The sequence below is a fragment of the Zonotrichia leucophrys genome, chromosome 6 (assembly GCF_028769735.1).
Source record: "Zonotrichia leucophrys gambelii isolate GWCS_2022_RI chromosome 6, RI_Zleu_2.0, whole genome shotgun sequence".
Lineage (NCBI taxonomy): Eukaryota > Metazoa > Chordata > Aves > Passeriformes > Passerellidae > Zonotrichia > Zonotrichia leucophrys.
The window spans coordinates 3,295,953-3,312,585 of record NC_088176.1 but is presented as its reverse complement, the minus strand read 5'-3'; the positions used below and the strand labels follow the sequence as shown (position 1 = coordinate 3,312,585).

Here is a 16,633-nt window from a genome sequence, read left to right as displayed (position 1 = left end):
AAAGTTTATCTAAAAATCTCACTGAAACACTAAAGGTTAATGCCAGTTTTTACCTATACAGTGCAATTCAGGTTGTCTTGAAAAGCACTTTTGATGGTGTGGTGGTTGAATAAGAAATTTTGCAGTAGATGAAATTGTTTTAATTAGAATTTGGAAAGAAGCCCCATAGCACCTATTTTTATGTAGTTCAGAGCTATGGAAACCCTGAGGAAGTTGCTGCTTTTTCTTCCAAATGCTGCTTAGATGGTGTTGAAACGTGCACAACTCCTACAGAAACTTGGTGACGACACCGAAAGTAAAGAAATAATGAAGTACTGTATTAATTTTGCAATTCTCCCGTCCTAGATTCCACTGAGGTTTATTATGTCTTCACCTTTTTTGGCCATTAGATTTGCTCTGCTTGGTGCATGCCCAGATTTCCAGGGGAAGGATGGATGCTGCTGTGCCATGTGTGAGTGACCCAAATTCACCACCCAACCCCACGTGCTACAGGGGTTCTTCATGAGCACACGGTCCTGGTTCAAGTTCCCTTTCTAAATTGGGATTTGTTTTTTATCCTTACCTTGCAGTGAAATCCTTTTATACCTTGTCTAGCTGAGGGTGTAAAGCTTTTCTGTCAGGGAGCTGAATGCAGGGTAAGCTGGGATGAGGATTTCTGTGCCCTGAGCTGGCGTGTGCAGCCTGTGCTGGAGTGGTTTATGTGTCGTGCTGTGACCATGGTGGTCCTAGCTCAGCCAGCCTGAGGAGCTCTCAGTGGCCAAACCTGTAACTTGAGATCCCAGCTGCCCTGTGGACAGAAGGAAAAGCCCCTGGTTCCATGGGCTGCTCAAGGATGCTGTGGAGTTCTCACCTTGCACCCATGTTCTTCTGGCAGCGCTGTTTGTTTGGGGAAGCAAAGCTTGTCCCAAGGGGAGAATTAGCAATGTGCAATTCTGCCTTGAGCCACAGTGGCCCAGCTCTCCTGCCCTGCCCTCCTGGTGTCCATGGGCAGCCTGCAGTGTGCCCCTGTCCCCAGCCCTGTGCTCAGTTCAGCTGATCTCACACGCACGCACCGATGAATTCCGCACTGCTCCGACAGGACAGTCCTGCTACTTTGGATCACTTGGCTTCCTTGATCATTGTTGTTTTGTTCTGATGTGCTGTACAATGGGCTGTTCAGGTTCACAAGCTTCACAGGCCCTTTGGGAGCTGGTGAAGTGTCTTTTCCAGAATCAGAGTAATCCAAACCTCCCGTACTGATGGATTAAAGAGCTGCAACCCCCGGCTTCGTGCTCACACTGCAGTCAGTGTGTCAGTGGCTCCTCAATCACACACCTGAAAGTTTACAGGCACGGAGGTTCATCTGCACACACTCCCTTGCAGCTTGTCAGCAAGTTCTGCACTTTCAGCCATGAAAATACATACAAAAAAATTGGGTTTCTCAATGTTATTTTCCTCATATATTGCTCGCAGCAGCACATGCTTTCCTAGCAAAGAACTTAGCTTTTCATTGCTACCTCCTTTACAGCTGGTCAAGAGTTTTTTCTGGTTTTATTTATGACTTCCTCAGTGAAAATCCCTGTATTTCTTTTGTTTTTAATATATTAAAATTTAGTAATTCTGGATTCTTCCAAAGTTCTGCTGCATGGCTTATGGCAAATACCCCTGAGTTGCATTTCCTCCATTACCCAGGTTGGTTTGTGTGTGTGGAGACTTTAATTTCTGCTTTTCCCTTTTCTCCCTTTGATTCAGTAACTTCCCTAATACCTTTTTAAAAGGTTTTATTCAGTGTTTGTCACCTTGAAGCTGCTTGTTTTGACAGCTACTTTGACATCTTTGGAGTTCTCCCTGGAGAAAAAGATGATTATCCCAGGAGATAACCTGTCTGCTTTCCCTGAGTGGGACAACAGCAGCATGGCTCTGTCAGCCACAAACCTTCAGCAGCAACTGTTCATTTCCAATTTCTTTGCCCAGTAATTTTCCATTTGAGAGCTGCAGCTCCTGGTGCTCTGGCATCTCCCAGCTGTGATGATATTCTTCCCCTTCCACGGCTCCAATCTTTGCATGTTTTGCTGGTGTTCTCCCTGCAGGCACTTGTAACCTTTGGGATGGCTTAACCTGTGTTCCTGTTGAGCTTGTGGCCCTTCTGACCTTGGTTTTGGCTGAAAGGGAAGCTGTGAGTTGGATGAAAGCTCCAGCATGTTGTGAGCTCGGAGTCACTGCTGGCACACGGATCCTGCGGCGCAGGGAGGGACCGGATTATCCAGAACAAAGTACCAGGGCTCGTTTATTTTTATAACAACTGAACCTTAACATCAATTCAGTGTTTTCCTCTTGGTTTTGATGGTCATTTTGGTGTCTCCCAAATGCTAGCCCTGTATGTGGCCTGTTTTATCCCAGTTTCTCACAGAGGTCACGGATAATTCACTGCTGGGCTGTGCTGAGCACTGACAAGGAGCAATCACTCTGTAACAGGTGACCTCTTGTTTGGATGTTTGAAGCTGGTAACCAAGTTTTCAGTTTAATTTTAAGCAAACAAAATACAGAGTTTTGTAACTTGGGCACTTTGGTTTCAGCGTTTTTCAGTCCCCATCTAACTCCATGTGTGTGGCACTTGGACACAGTGGTAAAGAAGGGTGCAAACACGAACAGCCAGGCCTCTTGCCCAGTGAGGCTCAAAGCCAGCAGCACCTCTTGAGCACTTTTTTGGCTTTATTTTCCAATGGTTTGATAATGCTTCAGCTCTTGAGAATGTACAGAAAATGTTGTTTTGAGTTGTAGCTGCCTTTGTACCTAGTGGAAACCCACAGTGATCTCTTCATCCCAGAATGGTCTGAGTGGGAAGGGACCTTCCCCTCCCACTGGACTGTAAAATGCACCAAGTGTGACCAGAATTATGTTTCTGTACCTTATGGTTACCTCTCAGTGTCTCCAAGCCCCAGATTGCAGCGAGAGCTCTTGCCTTTCAGAAATTATAGAAATTTTATCACTTTTTATTGAAAACTGCACTGAACGCTAAATGTCCACCTTTACAATAAACAAATACAGTAACGGTAACACACTAAACCAAAACATACTGATAGCCATTGGTTTCTTTTTTTGTCTGTTTGGGACAGCTCAAGATTTCTTTTTTTTTTTTTTTTTTTTTCACAGAAACAGGAATGTACCCATACAAAGGCTCAAAACAGGCCATCTTTAAAAACAAAAGGCGGTGATTCACAAAAGACTATGAATATAACATGTAACTAGTTGATACAAATCTAATAGGATTTGTTAAAATCAGTCACATCTAATAACACATCTTGAAGTGTTCTTGTATAAAATATCACGTGAAGAAAAGAAGACTTTTATCAATGTCTAAAAAAGTGGATTTTGTTCATAGACAGTCTGACAAGTTACCATAAAAAGTGTTTCCTGAGACATAAGGAAATGCAACATTATTCTTGAACCCTTTCCAGCTCAAGACTTTTTCCACTTGATAAAATAGCTGCAGATTTAAAACTGAGAAAATATATCTGAGTACAAATAGTGTGTGAAACTTAATACTTTCTTCTTTTTTTTTCCTTTTTTTTTTCTTTTTTTTCTTTTATTTTTTCTTGCATCATTGCAGGGCGTAGGTGGATGCACAGCTACTTTATTCAGTGTATTGGGCAGAGAAGAGACTGGCAGTTTGGTTTTCCTTAGCCTGGGAGGGCAGTGGTCACTGCCAGGAGCCCTTTCTGCCCTTCCCATCCCACAGATCCCAGCTGGAATGGCTGGAACTCGGACCTGGCAGGAGAACTTCTGTTACACGGCACTGGCCACTGCAAAAAGGAGGAGGAGGAGATTTTTCTTTTTTTTTTTCTTCCACTTCTAAGCCAGGACTGCTGCCCCCTGTTAGGAGAGGTCACCAGATGCAAGAGAAAGGAGAGGGCTGGAGCCACACAATGGTTTCCTGTTAACTCTGTAAGGATGGCTTAATTCAGTGGCCTGGACACAGTGCAGGAGCCCTGTCCTTCCCAAGGAATTGAGGGGGGAAAGAAATTCATTTTTATTCATGTGATTGATGCACAGATGAAGGAAACTCAACACACAATAACAGAAGTTGCTCATTAATGTATCACATCCTATTTTCAGCACTGCAGGGAGCAGGTGACTTCTCCAGGGCTTCTCCCCAGTCTTGGCTGCTGTCGCTTTGTCGGGAACACTGGAACATCAATGATGCCTCTGTCCAAAATCAACATTACAAATTTCGTATCAAATTCTTCTCTTTTTAGTTCATGTATAACTTCTTTTCCAATGTCTCTTGGTCCTAAGTTTATTGAATGGTTTTTAAATTATCTGCTATTGCTCGTTGGGGTGTTCCCTGTTGTCGCCGTGTTTCGTGGGCTGGTTGGGCGATGGAGCTTGGGAAGGATGTGCCACTGTGGGGAGGTTGTGGGTGACAGGGATGCCGCCGGGAATGATGCCCTCCATGGCTGCTGGGATTCCTCCTGGTGCCACACTGACCATCCCAGGGGGATACCTGCCACAGGGGACACAGAGAGGCAGGTTTGTCACAGCACAGCTCGTCACACACCCCTCAGCCCACACCACTGGAGGAAACACAGCAAGGACATCCCACATCCCTCCTGCAGCCAGGTCTGCTTTTCCTTTTAAGGTACAAGGGAGAGCTCAGAGTTAAACACCAACTGCTGTGCCTTGGGTAAGTGTCTTCTGCTACATCACTGGAACTGCAGCTTGTCCTGTGCCCTCACCATGGAGAGGCCCTTCTCCTTTGGAAATCTGGGTAAGGAGCCATCTAGAATGTTCTCTGAAAGCCCAGATGCTGGTGTGCTGACGCCATCATCCCTGTGTGTGAATACCTTGAACACCTACACCTGGTTTGTAAATATTTCCTGGAGCTGCATCTTCCTTGGGGAACAGCAAAACTCAAAAGATGGTATCAGATCTAATGAGCTTTTCCAAGAGCAGGAGGAATTGCACACGTTTCAAGAAACAACAGTGAGTTTGATAAAGAAGAATATTAATTATTTCTTCAGCTGTGATGTGGGGGCAACGAGGACAAAACCATGTGGAGCTCTGTGGCCATGTGAGGCCTGAGGGCTCCCACTTCCCTGCAGCTCCACTGCCTTGAGGCAAGGTGGGTTGGGAAGGGAGAAGGGAATTTCACCTGCCTGTGAGGGTGGTGAGCTGAGCCAGCTTACAGGGAGGGGCTCCAGGGAGCTCAGCCAGGCTGCAGCTCCCTGCAGAGCCAGGTTCAGCTGGGAAGCCAAGGCTGTCCTTGGGTGCTGGCACTGCCCTCGCGTTTGGGAACAGGAGTGGGAACAGGGACAGCTTTTTCCAGGTTTGGACATTGTGCTGCTCAGAGGGAGCCTTCACTGCCTGGGGCCTGCATGGCCCAGGAGCTGTCCTGGGCTCTGCTGCTGGGTAACTCTGGCCTGGCTCTGCCTGACATGACCTGATGTGCCCTGCAGGGCATTTTGTAGCTCAGAGTATTTTTGGCAGTGAGATACCCTGAATGAGCCCATGCTCCAGCTCCTTGAGCCTGATGTCTCCTACCAGCGCACTTGGAGCCATCTAAACAGAGCAGTAAATAACCCTTAATCTCGGATTAGGTGGAAATTGGGTCACCTGACTACAGCCCTGTATTTGGAGCTTCTCCTGTGGCTCATTAACCTACCTGTGAGCTGGGTCTGGCTCACAGAGATTGCTCATGGACAGGAGCACCGAGCTGCTGCTGCATTCAGAACTCACATCCAGTTTGTGGGGGTGTCCTGCCACTTCCAGAGGCACTGCCCAGTGATTCCCAGCCCATAGGGATGCGGCTGTGGGAAGGGAGGCTGCACCCACCCTTTGGATTTGGCTCAGCCCCATCAGGAACCCCCGTGCTGTGAGTGCTGGTCCCCGGGGAGGGGGTGACAGCACCGGGTGCCCACCCTCGCTGTGCCAGCCCGGTGTTCCCGCTGTCCCTGTGTGTCCCTGCGTGTCCCGGTGCTCCCGTTCTCCCGCTCACCTGTACGTGGCACCATTGAGCTCGGGATGAATCGCCTGCTGGTCTATTACTGACCACGGGGCCGTCGTGACAAAGAATTCCTTGTTCACGCAGTTCCTTAGGCTCTCCGGGATGCGCCCTGCAGTGGCAGAGAAAGGTGAGGCTGTGTCGGCTTCATCACCCTCCAAAGAGCTGCAATGCTTAAAATTCCACTATGTCTGTCAGTGTAAGGGGTGGGAGGAAAAAATATCCCACATTCCTTGTTTCAGGAGGGTGTTTGGGCTGTCCCGAGGTGCAGGGTTGGTGACCAGTTTCCCACCCTCACTCCCAACACTTGGCTTTCAGAGGAGCTGTTCCCTTGAGGATGACTTTCAGGACAAGAGAAGCACTCTTTAGCTGCGATATTGAGCCCACCACCTTGGAATTTGGTTTTGGAATGCAGTGCTGTGTCTGCACCACTGTGTGGGTTAGCACCAGGAACAGGAGCAGCTTCCTTATCCTGTTCTTCTTCCCAGTCACAGACACCAGTATTTGCCCATTCATTAAAAAAATAAAACTAACATAAAACTTGTCACCCAGTCACAACTGAACAGGGAACTTTGGGTTCTCAGCTCTTTTCCTGGGAAGCAGGCTGGGGTTAGATCCCTTTCCCCTGGGCAGGGTGAATCCTGTCTCTGCTCCTCCTGGCTCCCGTTGCAGGCACCCAGAGCCAAGCCCAGCACGCCCGGGGCTGGTACCTGTGATCGCGCGTCGGATTTCGGTGGCAGCAGCTTCTCTCATCTCTAGGGACGCCTGCTCGCTGTACCAGGCTGTGTGTGGGGTGCAGATCAGGTTGGGAGCATCTTTCAATGGGCCTTGAGCAAAACTGGGAGCAGGGGAAAACAAAAAAAGAGATTAATAATGTTTGAAAACAGAATGAAAGATGAACAGCAAAAGGCTGTGGCCTGCCCTCTGCAGATGGGGCTTGATGAACCTGCTCTAGTTGAAGATGTCCCTGCCCATGGCAAAGAATTGGAACTAGATGAGCTTTAGGGTGCCTTCCAGCCCAAATCATTCTCTGATTCCCTGGCCTTACCAGCCAGCCCAAAATGGCCACAGAAGTGCTGGGGAGGAGGCACAGCTTCTGTGCAGGGCTCAGAAAATGCAGGCTTCTGAAAATGCACCAAAAAAGGGCTGAAACACCATCCCATGGGATGTTTGGGCTTAATGCTCCCATGGGAATAATGTTTGGGGTGTCTGCAGCAATGTGGGGATAAAGGGACAGGCTGTGGGTGATCCTAGGGGTGGCAGCGGGGTTGCCCTTGTGTAGGAGCAAACTTTCTGTTCTTAAAGTATTTCTGTGGTGAGAGAAGCTGCACCCTCAGTTACAACCCAGCCCTTCCCAGGCTGCAGGCAAAAATGCCCAGCACTGAGTGCAGTGAATTTGTACTCAAGGGCTAGTGAATGTTTTGGGGTTTTTCCTAAACACAGGTTGGGTTCTCGTTCCAAGCTCCCAGTGTCCCTTTGAGCACACAGAGCCCCAGTGCTGGACTACACCGATGGCTGCTGCAGGGTGACAGCAGCAGGACTGTCCCCTGGGGCTGGGCAGTGACACTCAGTGGGTGCCGGGTACCCCTGATGGTGACACCGATGGCACCCCGCGAGCGGCAGCGTTACCTGAACGGCTCCGACTCGTGCACGTCGAGCGCGGCCCCTCGTATCCGTCCCTCCTTCAGGGCTTGGGTTAAGGCCTTCTCATCCACCAGGCCCCCGCGGGCCGTGTTCACCAGGAACGCCCCCTGCCTCATCTGTGCCAGCCCAGAGAGGGATGGGGTCAGCGGGGTGCACCCACCCCTCCTGTCCTCACCCCCAGCTCCAGCAGCATCCTGCTTTGTGTGCTCCAACCCTCCTGTCCTCACCCCCAGCTCCAGCAGCATCCTGCTTTGTGTGCTCCAACCCTCCTGTCCTCATTCCCTCCCTGGGATGTAGCCCCAGCTCCAGCAGCATCCTGCTTTGTGTGCTCCAACCCTCCTGTCCTCACCCCCAGCTCCAGCAGCATCCTGCTTTTCGTGCTCCAGCCCCAGAGCAGCCCCATCCCGCTGCATGAGGGTTTTCCATCTCTGGTTGGAGCTGGCAAATAAAACCCACTGTTGCCATCACTCTGCACCACAGGGATGGGGATCATTTACCTGGCAGGACACTGCTCCCCCTGAACACCGTGGGGAGACACACCTGGGTGCAAATATCTCTTCTGGAGCTGCTGGGGAAGCTGAGGGATCTGTGGCCAGCCCTGCCCACCACCCAAGCTCTCCTCAGCCATGCACGCACGTGAGGGTGAATGAATTACCTGCTTAATCGTGAAGTCGTTGATCAGGTGGTGGTTGTGTTCGTTGAGGTTGCAGTGCAGGGAGACGCAGTCGCTCTGGTAGAGCAGGTCCTGCAGGGTGTAGACCCGCTGGACGCCCAGGGAGCGCTCGATGCCGTCCTGCAGGTACGGGTCATAGAAGATCACGTTGAAGCCAAAGGCCTTGGCTCGGACCGCCACCGCCTGCGCAGTGCGACCTGTGCCGAAGGGAAGGGACAGGGCGAGTTAACTGAGCCAAATCCCCTGTGTCCGTGAGGCTGAGATCCCAGCAGGACCTGAGGATTGTCCCCAGGCATTGCCATGCCTTGCCTCAGTTTCCCCATTTAAACAAGCTTTTGCATTTAATTTGCTGATCCCACCTCTAACGCTGAAACTCTCTACAGCTGTGGCTGAACTTAAGCTCTGTTTTACACAGCCCTGACACTGTGCAGGCCAGAGTGGCTCAGGTTGGTGTGGCTGTGGCGCAGGGATGGGGTATTTTTGGGAGAGGACAGTAGCACTACCTCTAGAGTTGTGGTCCCTCTAAAACCCCACTGTGTTTCACCAGTGCTCCTCCAAGGACTCAACCACAGCTCACAAACAGCTCCCTCCCCAAAAACCCACGTGAGATATTCTCCCCATTTCACACCAGTGGTGGCTCTGGGTTTGGAAATGCTCCTTTTGGCTCCTCCCAGGGCCGTGCAGAGGCTCTGAGCCCCCAGGAGCAGCCCTCCCCCGTGTGTGGCACGCACCGAAGCCGATGAGGCCGAGCGTCTCCCCGCGGATGCGCGCGGCCCCCGAGGCCACCTCGCGGATCTGCTCCACGCTCTGCACGCGCGTGCCCTCGCGCAGCGCCTGGTACAGCCACGTGTTCCGCCGGTACAGGTTCAGCACGTGGCACACCGTGGAGTCGGCCGTCTCCTCCACCGCCGCCGACGGGATGTTGCACACGGCGATCCCTGCGGAGCCACACACGTCACACATCACTAATCACAGATAACACACACACATCACAGATCACAGATAACACACACACATCACAGATCCCACATCACAGATCCCAGATAACACACACACAGATCACACATCACAAATCACAGATAACACACACTCATCACAGATCCCACACACACATCACACATGAGAGATCACACATCACACACACACACATCACAGATCCCACATCACACATCACAGATCCCACATCACAGATCCCACACACACATCACACATGAAAGATCACACATCACAGATCCCAGATAACACACACACATCACAGATCACACATCACAGATTCCACACACAGATCCCAGCCCTGCCAGCTCCTGTCCCCTGGCTAAGGGATGGCACCCAGCTGCCCTGCCCACAAGCTCCTTACACTGCTATTTACTCTGTGTCATCATGATATTTTCTGAAAAATCCTCTTTGCCCAGGATTTTCTCCTGGGAAGCTGAGAAGCCTCAGGCTCTTCAAATTGAAAAGCCTCAATTTGAATTCAATAACAATTCAAATTGAATTGTTTTTGAAAACAGTAACAAAATTATTGTTTTCATGAATGGAAACAATATTTATCTGATTTGCTTTTCCTCTGTTTGCTGCTTTGGAATGTGGCTTGGACATTGTTTATCAACAGGTGAATGTCTGATTGGTTCCATGTGAATTGTGCTGAATTAATGACCAATCACAGCCCAGCTGTGTCGGACTCTGAGTCCGTCAGGAGATTTTATTATTCATTCTTGTTAAGCTTTCTGATGTATCTTTTCTCTTCCTGTAGTATAGGTTTAGTATAGCATAATATAAATATAATATAATATATGTTATATAACTATATATATGTATATATATATATATAACTATATATATGTTATATATATATATAACATATATAAATATATGTATATACTATAATATAATAGTATAGTATATAATAGTGTATTATAATATATACAATATAATACATATTCTATTATATTATAATATATTCAATATAATTTATTCAATATAATATAATAATAAATCAGCCTTCTAAGAACACAGAGTCAAATTCTCATCTCTCACCTCGTCCTGGGGACCTCACAAACACCACACTCTGTGCCCCTTAAACACCATGAATGATGGTTCCACCCCATCATCCCAGTGTGGGTCTAAACTGGAGCCCAGCCCAGCCCAGCCCAGCCCTGGCACTGTTGTTCAGGCACTGGTCATTGATTGACTACACAGTTTAAAAACCACCTTATGGAAAGCAATACCAATTAAACTTTACGCTACATTTGTGGGGAGTCATTACATTTTCTACTCGAAACCACATCATTTGGCCACCCAATTTGCCAAGTAAAAAAAGAAGGATTATGCTGCAGTATCCCATTACTTTATTCGTTATATCTTTCCTTTCCTGATGTTCAAAGGCACAGAACATTGTTATAATGGATAATAACAATAAGAGTTAAAAACATGAAGAAACCATTACACTGAGGAGACACTGTTCTCCTCTTGAAAAAAGAAAACAATTCACTATATTGAGAATTGCTTTTTTTAGGAATGACTATTTGCGACTCTCTTATCGCAATTATCTCTGTAAAACAGCTCAGGTGGAATGGCTGCTATTCTTCACTTCCCCAGAGATAACCTTTAATACAACATATCCCAAACACCACTGCAGGGCTGCTCCACAGACTGAATCCTGGGAGCAGATGGGTAAAGCCTGTTGTAACTCAGCTGCTGAAACCAGGGTACAATTAAACTCCTGGAGCTGGGGCTGTGCAGCCAAAAGTCTCTGTGAGCACCCAAACCAGTTTGGAAACTGGGTGGCCCCAGCACTGTCTTACAACATGACCCTCCCTATTTCTGGCAATCCACACTAAAAGCCCTTTTCAAGCTCCTGAGGCACCTTTGATGGGAAGGCAAAGGAGGTGGCAACAACCCAACACACAATTCCTGCTCCACCATCCAACACAGAGCCTTCCCAGCAGAGAGGGCATGACTCAGAGAACCAGCTCAGATCAACAGACTGATCTTGCTTAACTAAACATAATAAAACACCCTTCCTCCAATTTTTCTAAAGCTGTATCAGCTCTCCTGTGCCAGAAACAGAACAGCCATACAAATATCCAGCAGTATGAGGGGGCACCTGGAACTCAGAACAGTGCAGGAATGAGGGATTCAGGCAGGGCAAATTTAACATGAAATGAACTCAAAAGCTGCCTTCTAAAACTGCCCAGTTTTGTTCACTTCATGGTCAAGTTTTCTTGTCATCATAATCTCCGTGTGCAAAAACCGTGAACTGCACCTCTGACTTTAGGGGCTGAATGGAGATCCTGCCTGGAACTCTGCTGTGCCAGCATGGTCCCACGGAAGCAGCAGATCCCTGTGCTGATTTTAAAGGATTGGAAGGGCAGGGGAAGGAGTGAGGGTGCAGAGCTGGGACCTACCGAGCTCCCCAGCAGCTTTGATGTCGATGTTGTCGTAGCCGCTGCCTATTCGGACGATGACCCGCAAGGCCTTGAACTTCTCCAGGTCCTCCCGGGTCAGGGTGATGGTGTGGTACATCATGGCCCCCACAGCTTCATTCAACACCTGCAACACACACAGCAGTCAGGGCAGGGTGATGGTGGGGTACATCATGGCCCCCACAGCTTCATTCAATATCTGCAACACAACAGAGGAGTCAAGAGCCACCAGCACACCTGGGGGGACACCTGCAGCTCAGGAATCAGGAATATGACCCAGGGAGTTGGGCATTTTCACTGCTGACCTGCTGTCTGAGCCAGGTGTCACCAAACCCTGCGGGGTGTGACCCACCAACAGCTTTGGGAACGGACCTGGTGAATGTCTGAAAATGATGATGTTACATCTGAGCAGACCAGGCAGATAAAAACCACGTTTGTCTCTCACCTGGACCCTTTTCCACGTGGGTATCTGCAAACCCTCTGCTTCCAAGCAGCAGTAATTCTGCTTTTGAAAGGAATGAGGTGTTGCAGCAGTGTCTGTTGGGGTGAACAGGACTGTGTGACACCCCTGACACCTCCACCTCCTTGTGCATGTGAAACCCCAGCCACTCCAGTCACATCCAACCTTCCCTGGCTCTTCTCAGGGGGCCTGAGAAGCTCAGCAGGGGCTGCACAGTCACACAGGGCTTTGTCCCTTCAATAAAGATCCAGACCTATTCACCATAACCTACCTCAGTGCTCCAAAAACCCAAGACTCACCCAAACCCCCCAAGCCTGGCTCACCTATTAATGTCTCACAAAAAACTGCCATTCTCCTTCCCCCAAATTTAGTATCTGCAAAGACCAGCACTGATGCTATTTGTATTCCTCTTTCCCAGTTCTTGGAAGTGATTTCTGATCACTTCATTTGAAGTATCTAAAATAATACTTTTAAGAGAAGTATTTACATGCATTTGAGCTTCCAAGCAGAAACACTCATCCACAGTGCATGGATCTGCCTGAATGATTCCCAAAGCTCCTCCACTCCCCCTGGAGAGGGAGGAGCTGCTGGAGGTGCAGGAGCACCTGTGAAGTCCCACCAGCTGCACCTGGGGTGGTGTCAGCACAGCCACAGCAGCAGCACCACAGGCTTCAAAAAACATGAGAAACGTTAATAACATTGATGTGAAAAACCTGATGCAAAGAGATAAAGTGACTTTTTTTTTTTTTTTTCCAAAATAACATCTGGCTCCTGAAACAGCCTGAATGAATTTTAATCTGCTGTGGCTTCTGTTGATGTTATCTGCTGATTGACTCAAAGTGCAGCTTTGTACACTTTCTGCTCAAAAATCAAACAATCACTGACTGGTTTGGGTTGGAAGTGAGCTCATTTTTCTAAACGCTTGCTATGGGCAAGGACACCTTCCACTATCCCTGTTCAATCTGGCCTTGGGCACTGCCAGGGATCCAGGGGGAGCCACAGCTGCTGTGGGCAGTGCCAGGGCCTTCCACCCTCACAGGGAACAATTCCTAATTCCCAATCTCCCTCTGGCAGTGGGAGCCATTCCCTGGCTCCTGTCCCTCCATCCCTTATCCCTCTGCAGCTCTCCTGGAGCCCCTTCAGGCCCTGGAAGGTCTCTGAGCTCTCCTGGAGCCCCTTCAGGCCCTGGAAGGTCTCTGAGCTCTCCTGGAGCCCCTTCAGGCCCTGGAAGGTCTCTGAGCTCTCCTGGAGCCCCTTCAGGCCCTGGAAGGTGCTTTACAGACGTGGAAGAGCCCAGCCCCCGGTGCCCCCAGCCCACCCCAGCTGTCCTGGTACCTTCTCGTGGATCTCCTGAGTTGATTGTGCGTCACAGAAGGCCACGGTGGCCAGGTCCTTGAGGATGGGCATCTCCACGGTGCAGTCCCTGCCGTCCAGCAGCGCCACCAGGGGCCGCGGGTGCATGGGGCCGTTCATGATCTGCGGGCGGATACCTGCGGGCACACAGGGGTTAAACCTCAGCGGGGACCTGGTGACATCCCGGTGACACAGCAGGGACAGGGGTGACAGCAGCACGGGCTGAAGCCTGGCCAAGGGACTGGAGCACTCCCTGAGAACGCAGCTGTGGGTTTGCCCCTGGTTTGGTAGGGAATGGCTTTACCATTCTGATCACCTCAGAAAAACAAGTCCAAACAGAATCACTCAAAAAACAGGATTATTGGAAAATCATGGGAAGAGCAGGACACTGAAGAGCTCTTTAGCACAGAAGGTTTACTCTGATGTATTACCAGCTACCAAAGGTTCATGGGAACAGCAAAGCTCATCTTTGTACACCCAACACTCTCCTCTGAGATGAGGATGGAATTGATCACCAAGGGCCACAGAAGGCTGAATTTTATATTCTATTTATTGCTCTGTTGGGGATTAACTGGTTCATTTTGGGATAAGTCACTTAGAAATCTCTACACCCTACACCTCCCTTTCAGTAAAGGTGTTTATTATACCAGGACCCTGTGAAATACCTCAGGTGCCTTTCTCAGCTCCCAGGCAGTTTCTGGGCAGAGCACAGGGGAGGGGACCAGGTGCTCTGGGTACAAGGTGATGCTTTATTTCTGCTGCTGCACCATGAGGTGGCTGGAGCTGGAGGGTCTGGGTTTGAGTCCCCAAACCCTCACAGAAGCAGCCCCAGCTCCTTATCAAACCCCACATCTGCACAAGAACCTGCCAGGGCCACCAGCCAACATCTGTCTGCCCTTTAAATGCAGTGGTTGTGCTGCTTAGGGGAACAAGCCCAGGGCTTGGCTGAGGGCACTCCAGGGGCTGTTTTGGGGTATTTTGTGGGGGCATCTCCCCCAGCTGATGTGGGTGTTACAGACATGGGCACTGCTGGCCACAGTGATGAACCCCAGACCTGTGGGCACCAAGAACGTGGTCCCAGGGAGGGACCCTGCATTGCTGCTACACTCACACAGCCACACTCATTTTACATGGGAAAAAATAACTCCATGGAAACAGGCAGGTTAAATGGAGTGGGTTTAGTGGCTTTCCATTCCTTTTCTACTGAATGTGCTCAACAAACCCAGCAGACCTGACTGAAGGTTTTCAGCATTACAGGTGGGCGCTTTTGGAACTGGTCCTTCCCTCCCCCTTCCCCAGTGAGGTCTCCATTAGTGGAAGTAATCCATTATGTTTGCCTGCATTTCATCCAGATGGGAGTGCAAGTGTGTCAGTAGGCAGGGTAGAGTGCCGAGACGATCTGGATAAGGGAAAGAAGCTTGTGATAAGCAGATAAGCAAGAATAAAAACATGGCCAAATCTCCGAGCGCTTACACAATCCCTCTGGGCAGCACTGCACCCCAGCTAGATTATTTTCTCAGGTTAACAAGCAAGTGAATTATAACACTGACTTAAATGCTTTCTAATGTGTATGATCTCCAAGGCTTAGAGCATCACCTGCCAGCCTCACACCACAACTGCAAACTAAAAGGAATCTGATGCAGGGCCAAGGTGGCCGTGGCTGTGCCAGTCCCAGTGCCCACCAGGGACCAGGACCATCCTCAAGGCAGAGCAGTGGGCACACAGAGGTTGGAGTGGCTTCCTGTGAGCGTGGCAGGTGGAAGATGAAACCACAGGTTATCTGAAACTTTGACATTTAATCCAAGCCCCAAAATAACGGGTTATTATGCTGCCTTTACATAAGCTTCTTTGAAAGTCAAACGAAACATAGCTTTTTCTTCTTCCCTTTATTTTTTTTTGAAGCAGCATCTGTGTCTTTGCTTGGGATTAGGGATGTAATTGTGCATGATGACACAGGCTTCTTAGGCACGTCACCCTTGCCCACACACTCAAGTGCAGTCACTGAGGATGAATGTGGCTGGAACCCGTGAGGTACTCACAGGAACTGCTCTCGTTTCTCCTACTTCAAGGAGGAAATTTATTTCAGCTCGACAAGGAAAGTTCTGAAGCAAATCAGTACAGGATGAAGTGCATAATGTATGGAAATTACGTTTTAATGAAAACCATTGGCAGGTTTGTAGCTTAAACCCTGCTCTGTTTCCCTCACCCACCTCTCCCGCTGCCTTTCCACCACCCTGCATCCAGGAACCATCGTGGTTCCCACCTCTGCACAAACACATCCAAACCAACACATTTGGGCTGGCAAAACCAAAGCACCCGGCTCATACAGCACGTTTGCTCTGCAGGCAACTGCTTCATTGAGAACGAGGTATGCCAGGGATCAGAAAGTAATTAAACAGCAGCCACTCCTCCCGAAATTGTGCTAAAACATCGCAGCCATTAACCCTTTCACTCTGCCAAACCCAGGGTACAACGCTGTGTAAACCACGAGCATCACCGCCCCTGTGGGGCTGGGTACCAGCTCTCCTTGGGGCTGGGGTGGGAGCAGCTCTGCCTCCCAATTTCGGTGCCTCCCAATTTTGGTGCCTCCCACGCCATCTGAAGCTGATTTTTGCTGAGAACCCCCCCAGCTGTTCCTGCAAAGTTGGGGCAAGTATTGTTCAATACATTTTGGTTTTTTTAAGGCGTTTTTAGCCGCCTGGGGAGCCTGGCCAGCAGTGTGGGGAGAGCTTGCTAAGAAAGAGGGAGAGGAGGAATGGTTTACTGGGGGGGCAAAAAAAAAAAAAAAAAAAGAAGGAAAGGAAAAAGAAAAAAAAGAAGAGGCAAAAAAAGCAAGGTTTTTCAGGCACAGAGAACTCCAACTCCACCCCGGCTCACAGGCAGCGCCGCTTGTTGCACGCAGCCCCGCGTATAAAGTGCTTTTGTTTCATTTTTAATACACAAAGCCTGCTTGTCCTTTCCTGCCGCTCCTCCCCTTTGCCACCCACTTGTATCCGATCCCAATGGCACCCCTGCCAAGAGAATTAGGGAGTGCTCCCTGCTAAATGGCAGCCTTTGTGTGACCGCAAGACGGCTGGTACTATCTCACCGAAACAAAA

At 49.3% G+C, this 16,633-nt stretch overlaps 1 protein-coding gene across 7 annotated transcripts in view; it reads right to left on the bottom strand.

The window, feature by feature from the left end:
* Positions 1–2,939: 2,939 nt before the first annotated feature.
* Positions 2,940–16,633, bottom strand: part of CTBP2 (C-terminal binding protein 2) — a 132,123-nt gene continuing 118,429 nt past the window's right edge. For 4 of the 7 annotated variants that reach the window (XM_064717480.1, XM_064717481.1, XM_064717484.1 and 1 more), the window contains 8 exons: positions 13,518–13,672; positions 11,705–11,849; positions 9,029–9,235; positions 8,280–8,494; positions 7,610–7,740; positions 6,691–6,818; positions 5,975–6,092; positions 3,130–4,483 (listed from right to left, as the gene is read on the bottom strand). In XM_064717480.1, the coding sequence (XP_064573550.1) occupies positions 4,303–4,483; positions 5,975–6,092; positions 6,691–6,818; positions 7,610–7,740; positions 8,280–8,494; positions 9,029–9,235; positions 11,705–11,849; positions 13,518–13,672 (1,280 nt within the window). In that variant the 3' untranslated portion in view covers positions 3,130–4,302. Of the gene's footprint in view, positions 4,484–5,974; positions 6,093–6,690; positions 6,819–7,609; positions 7,741–8,279; positions 8,495–9,028; positions 9,236–11,704; positions 11,850–12,505; positions 12,827–13,517; positions 13,673–16,633 lie in introns of those variants that run through there. The other 3 variants (XM_064717482.1, XM_064717485.1, XM_064717486.1) reach the window with 3 other exon arrangements.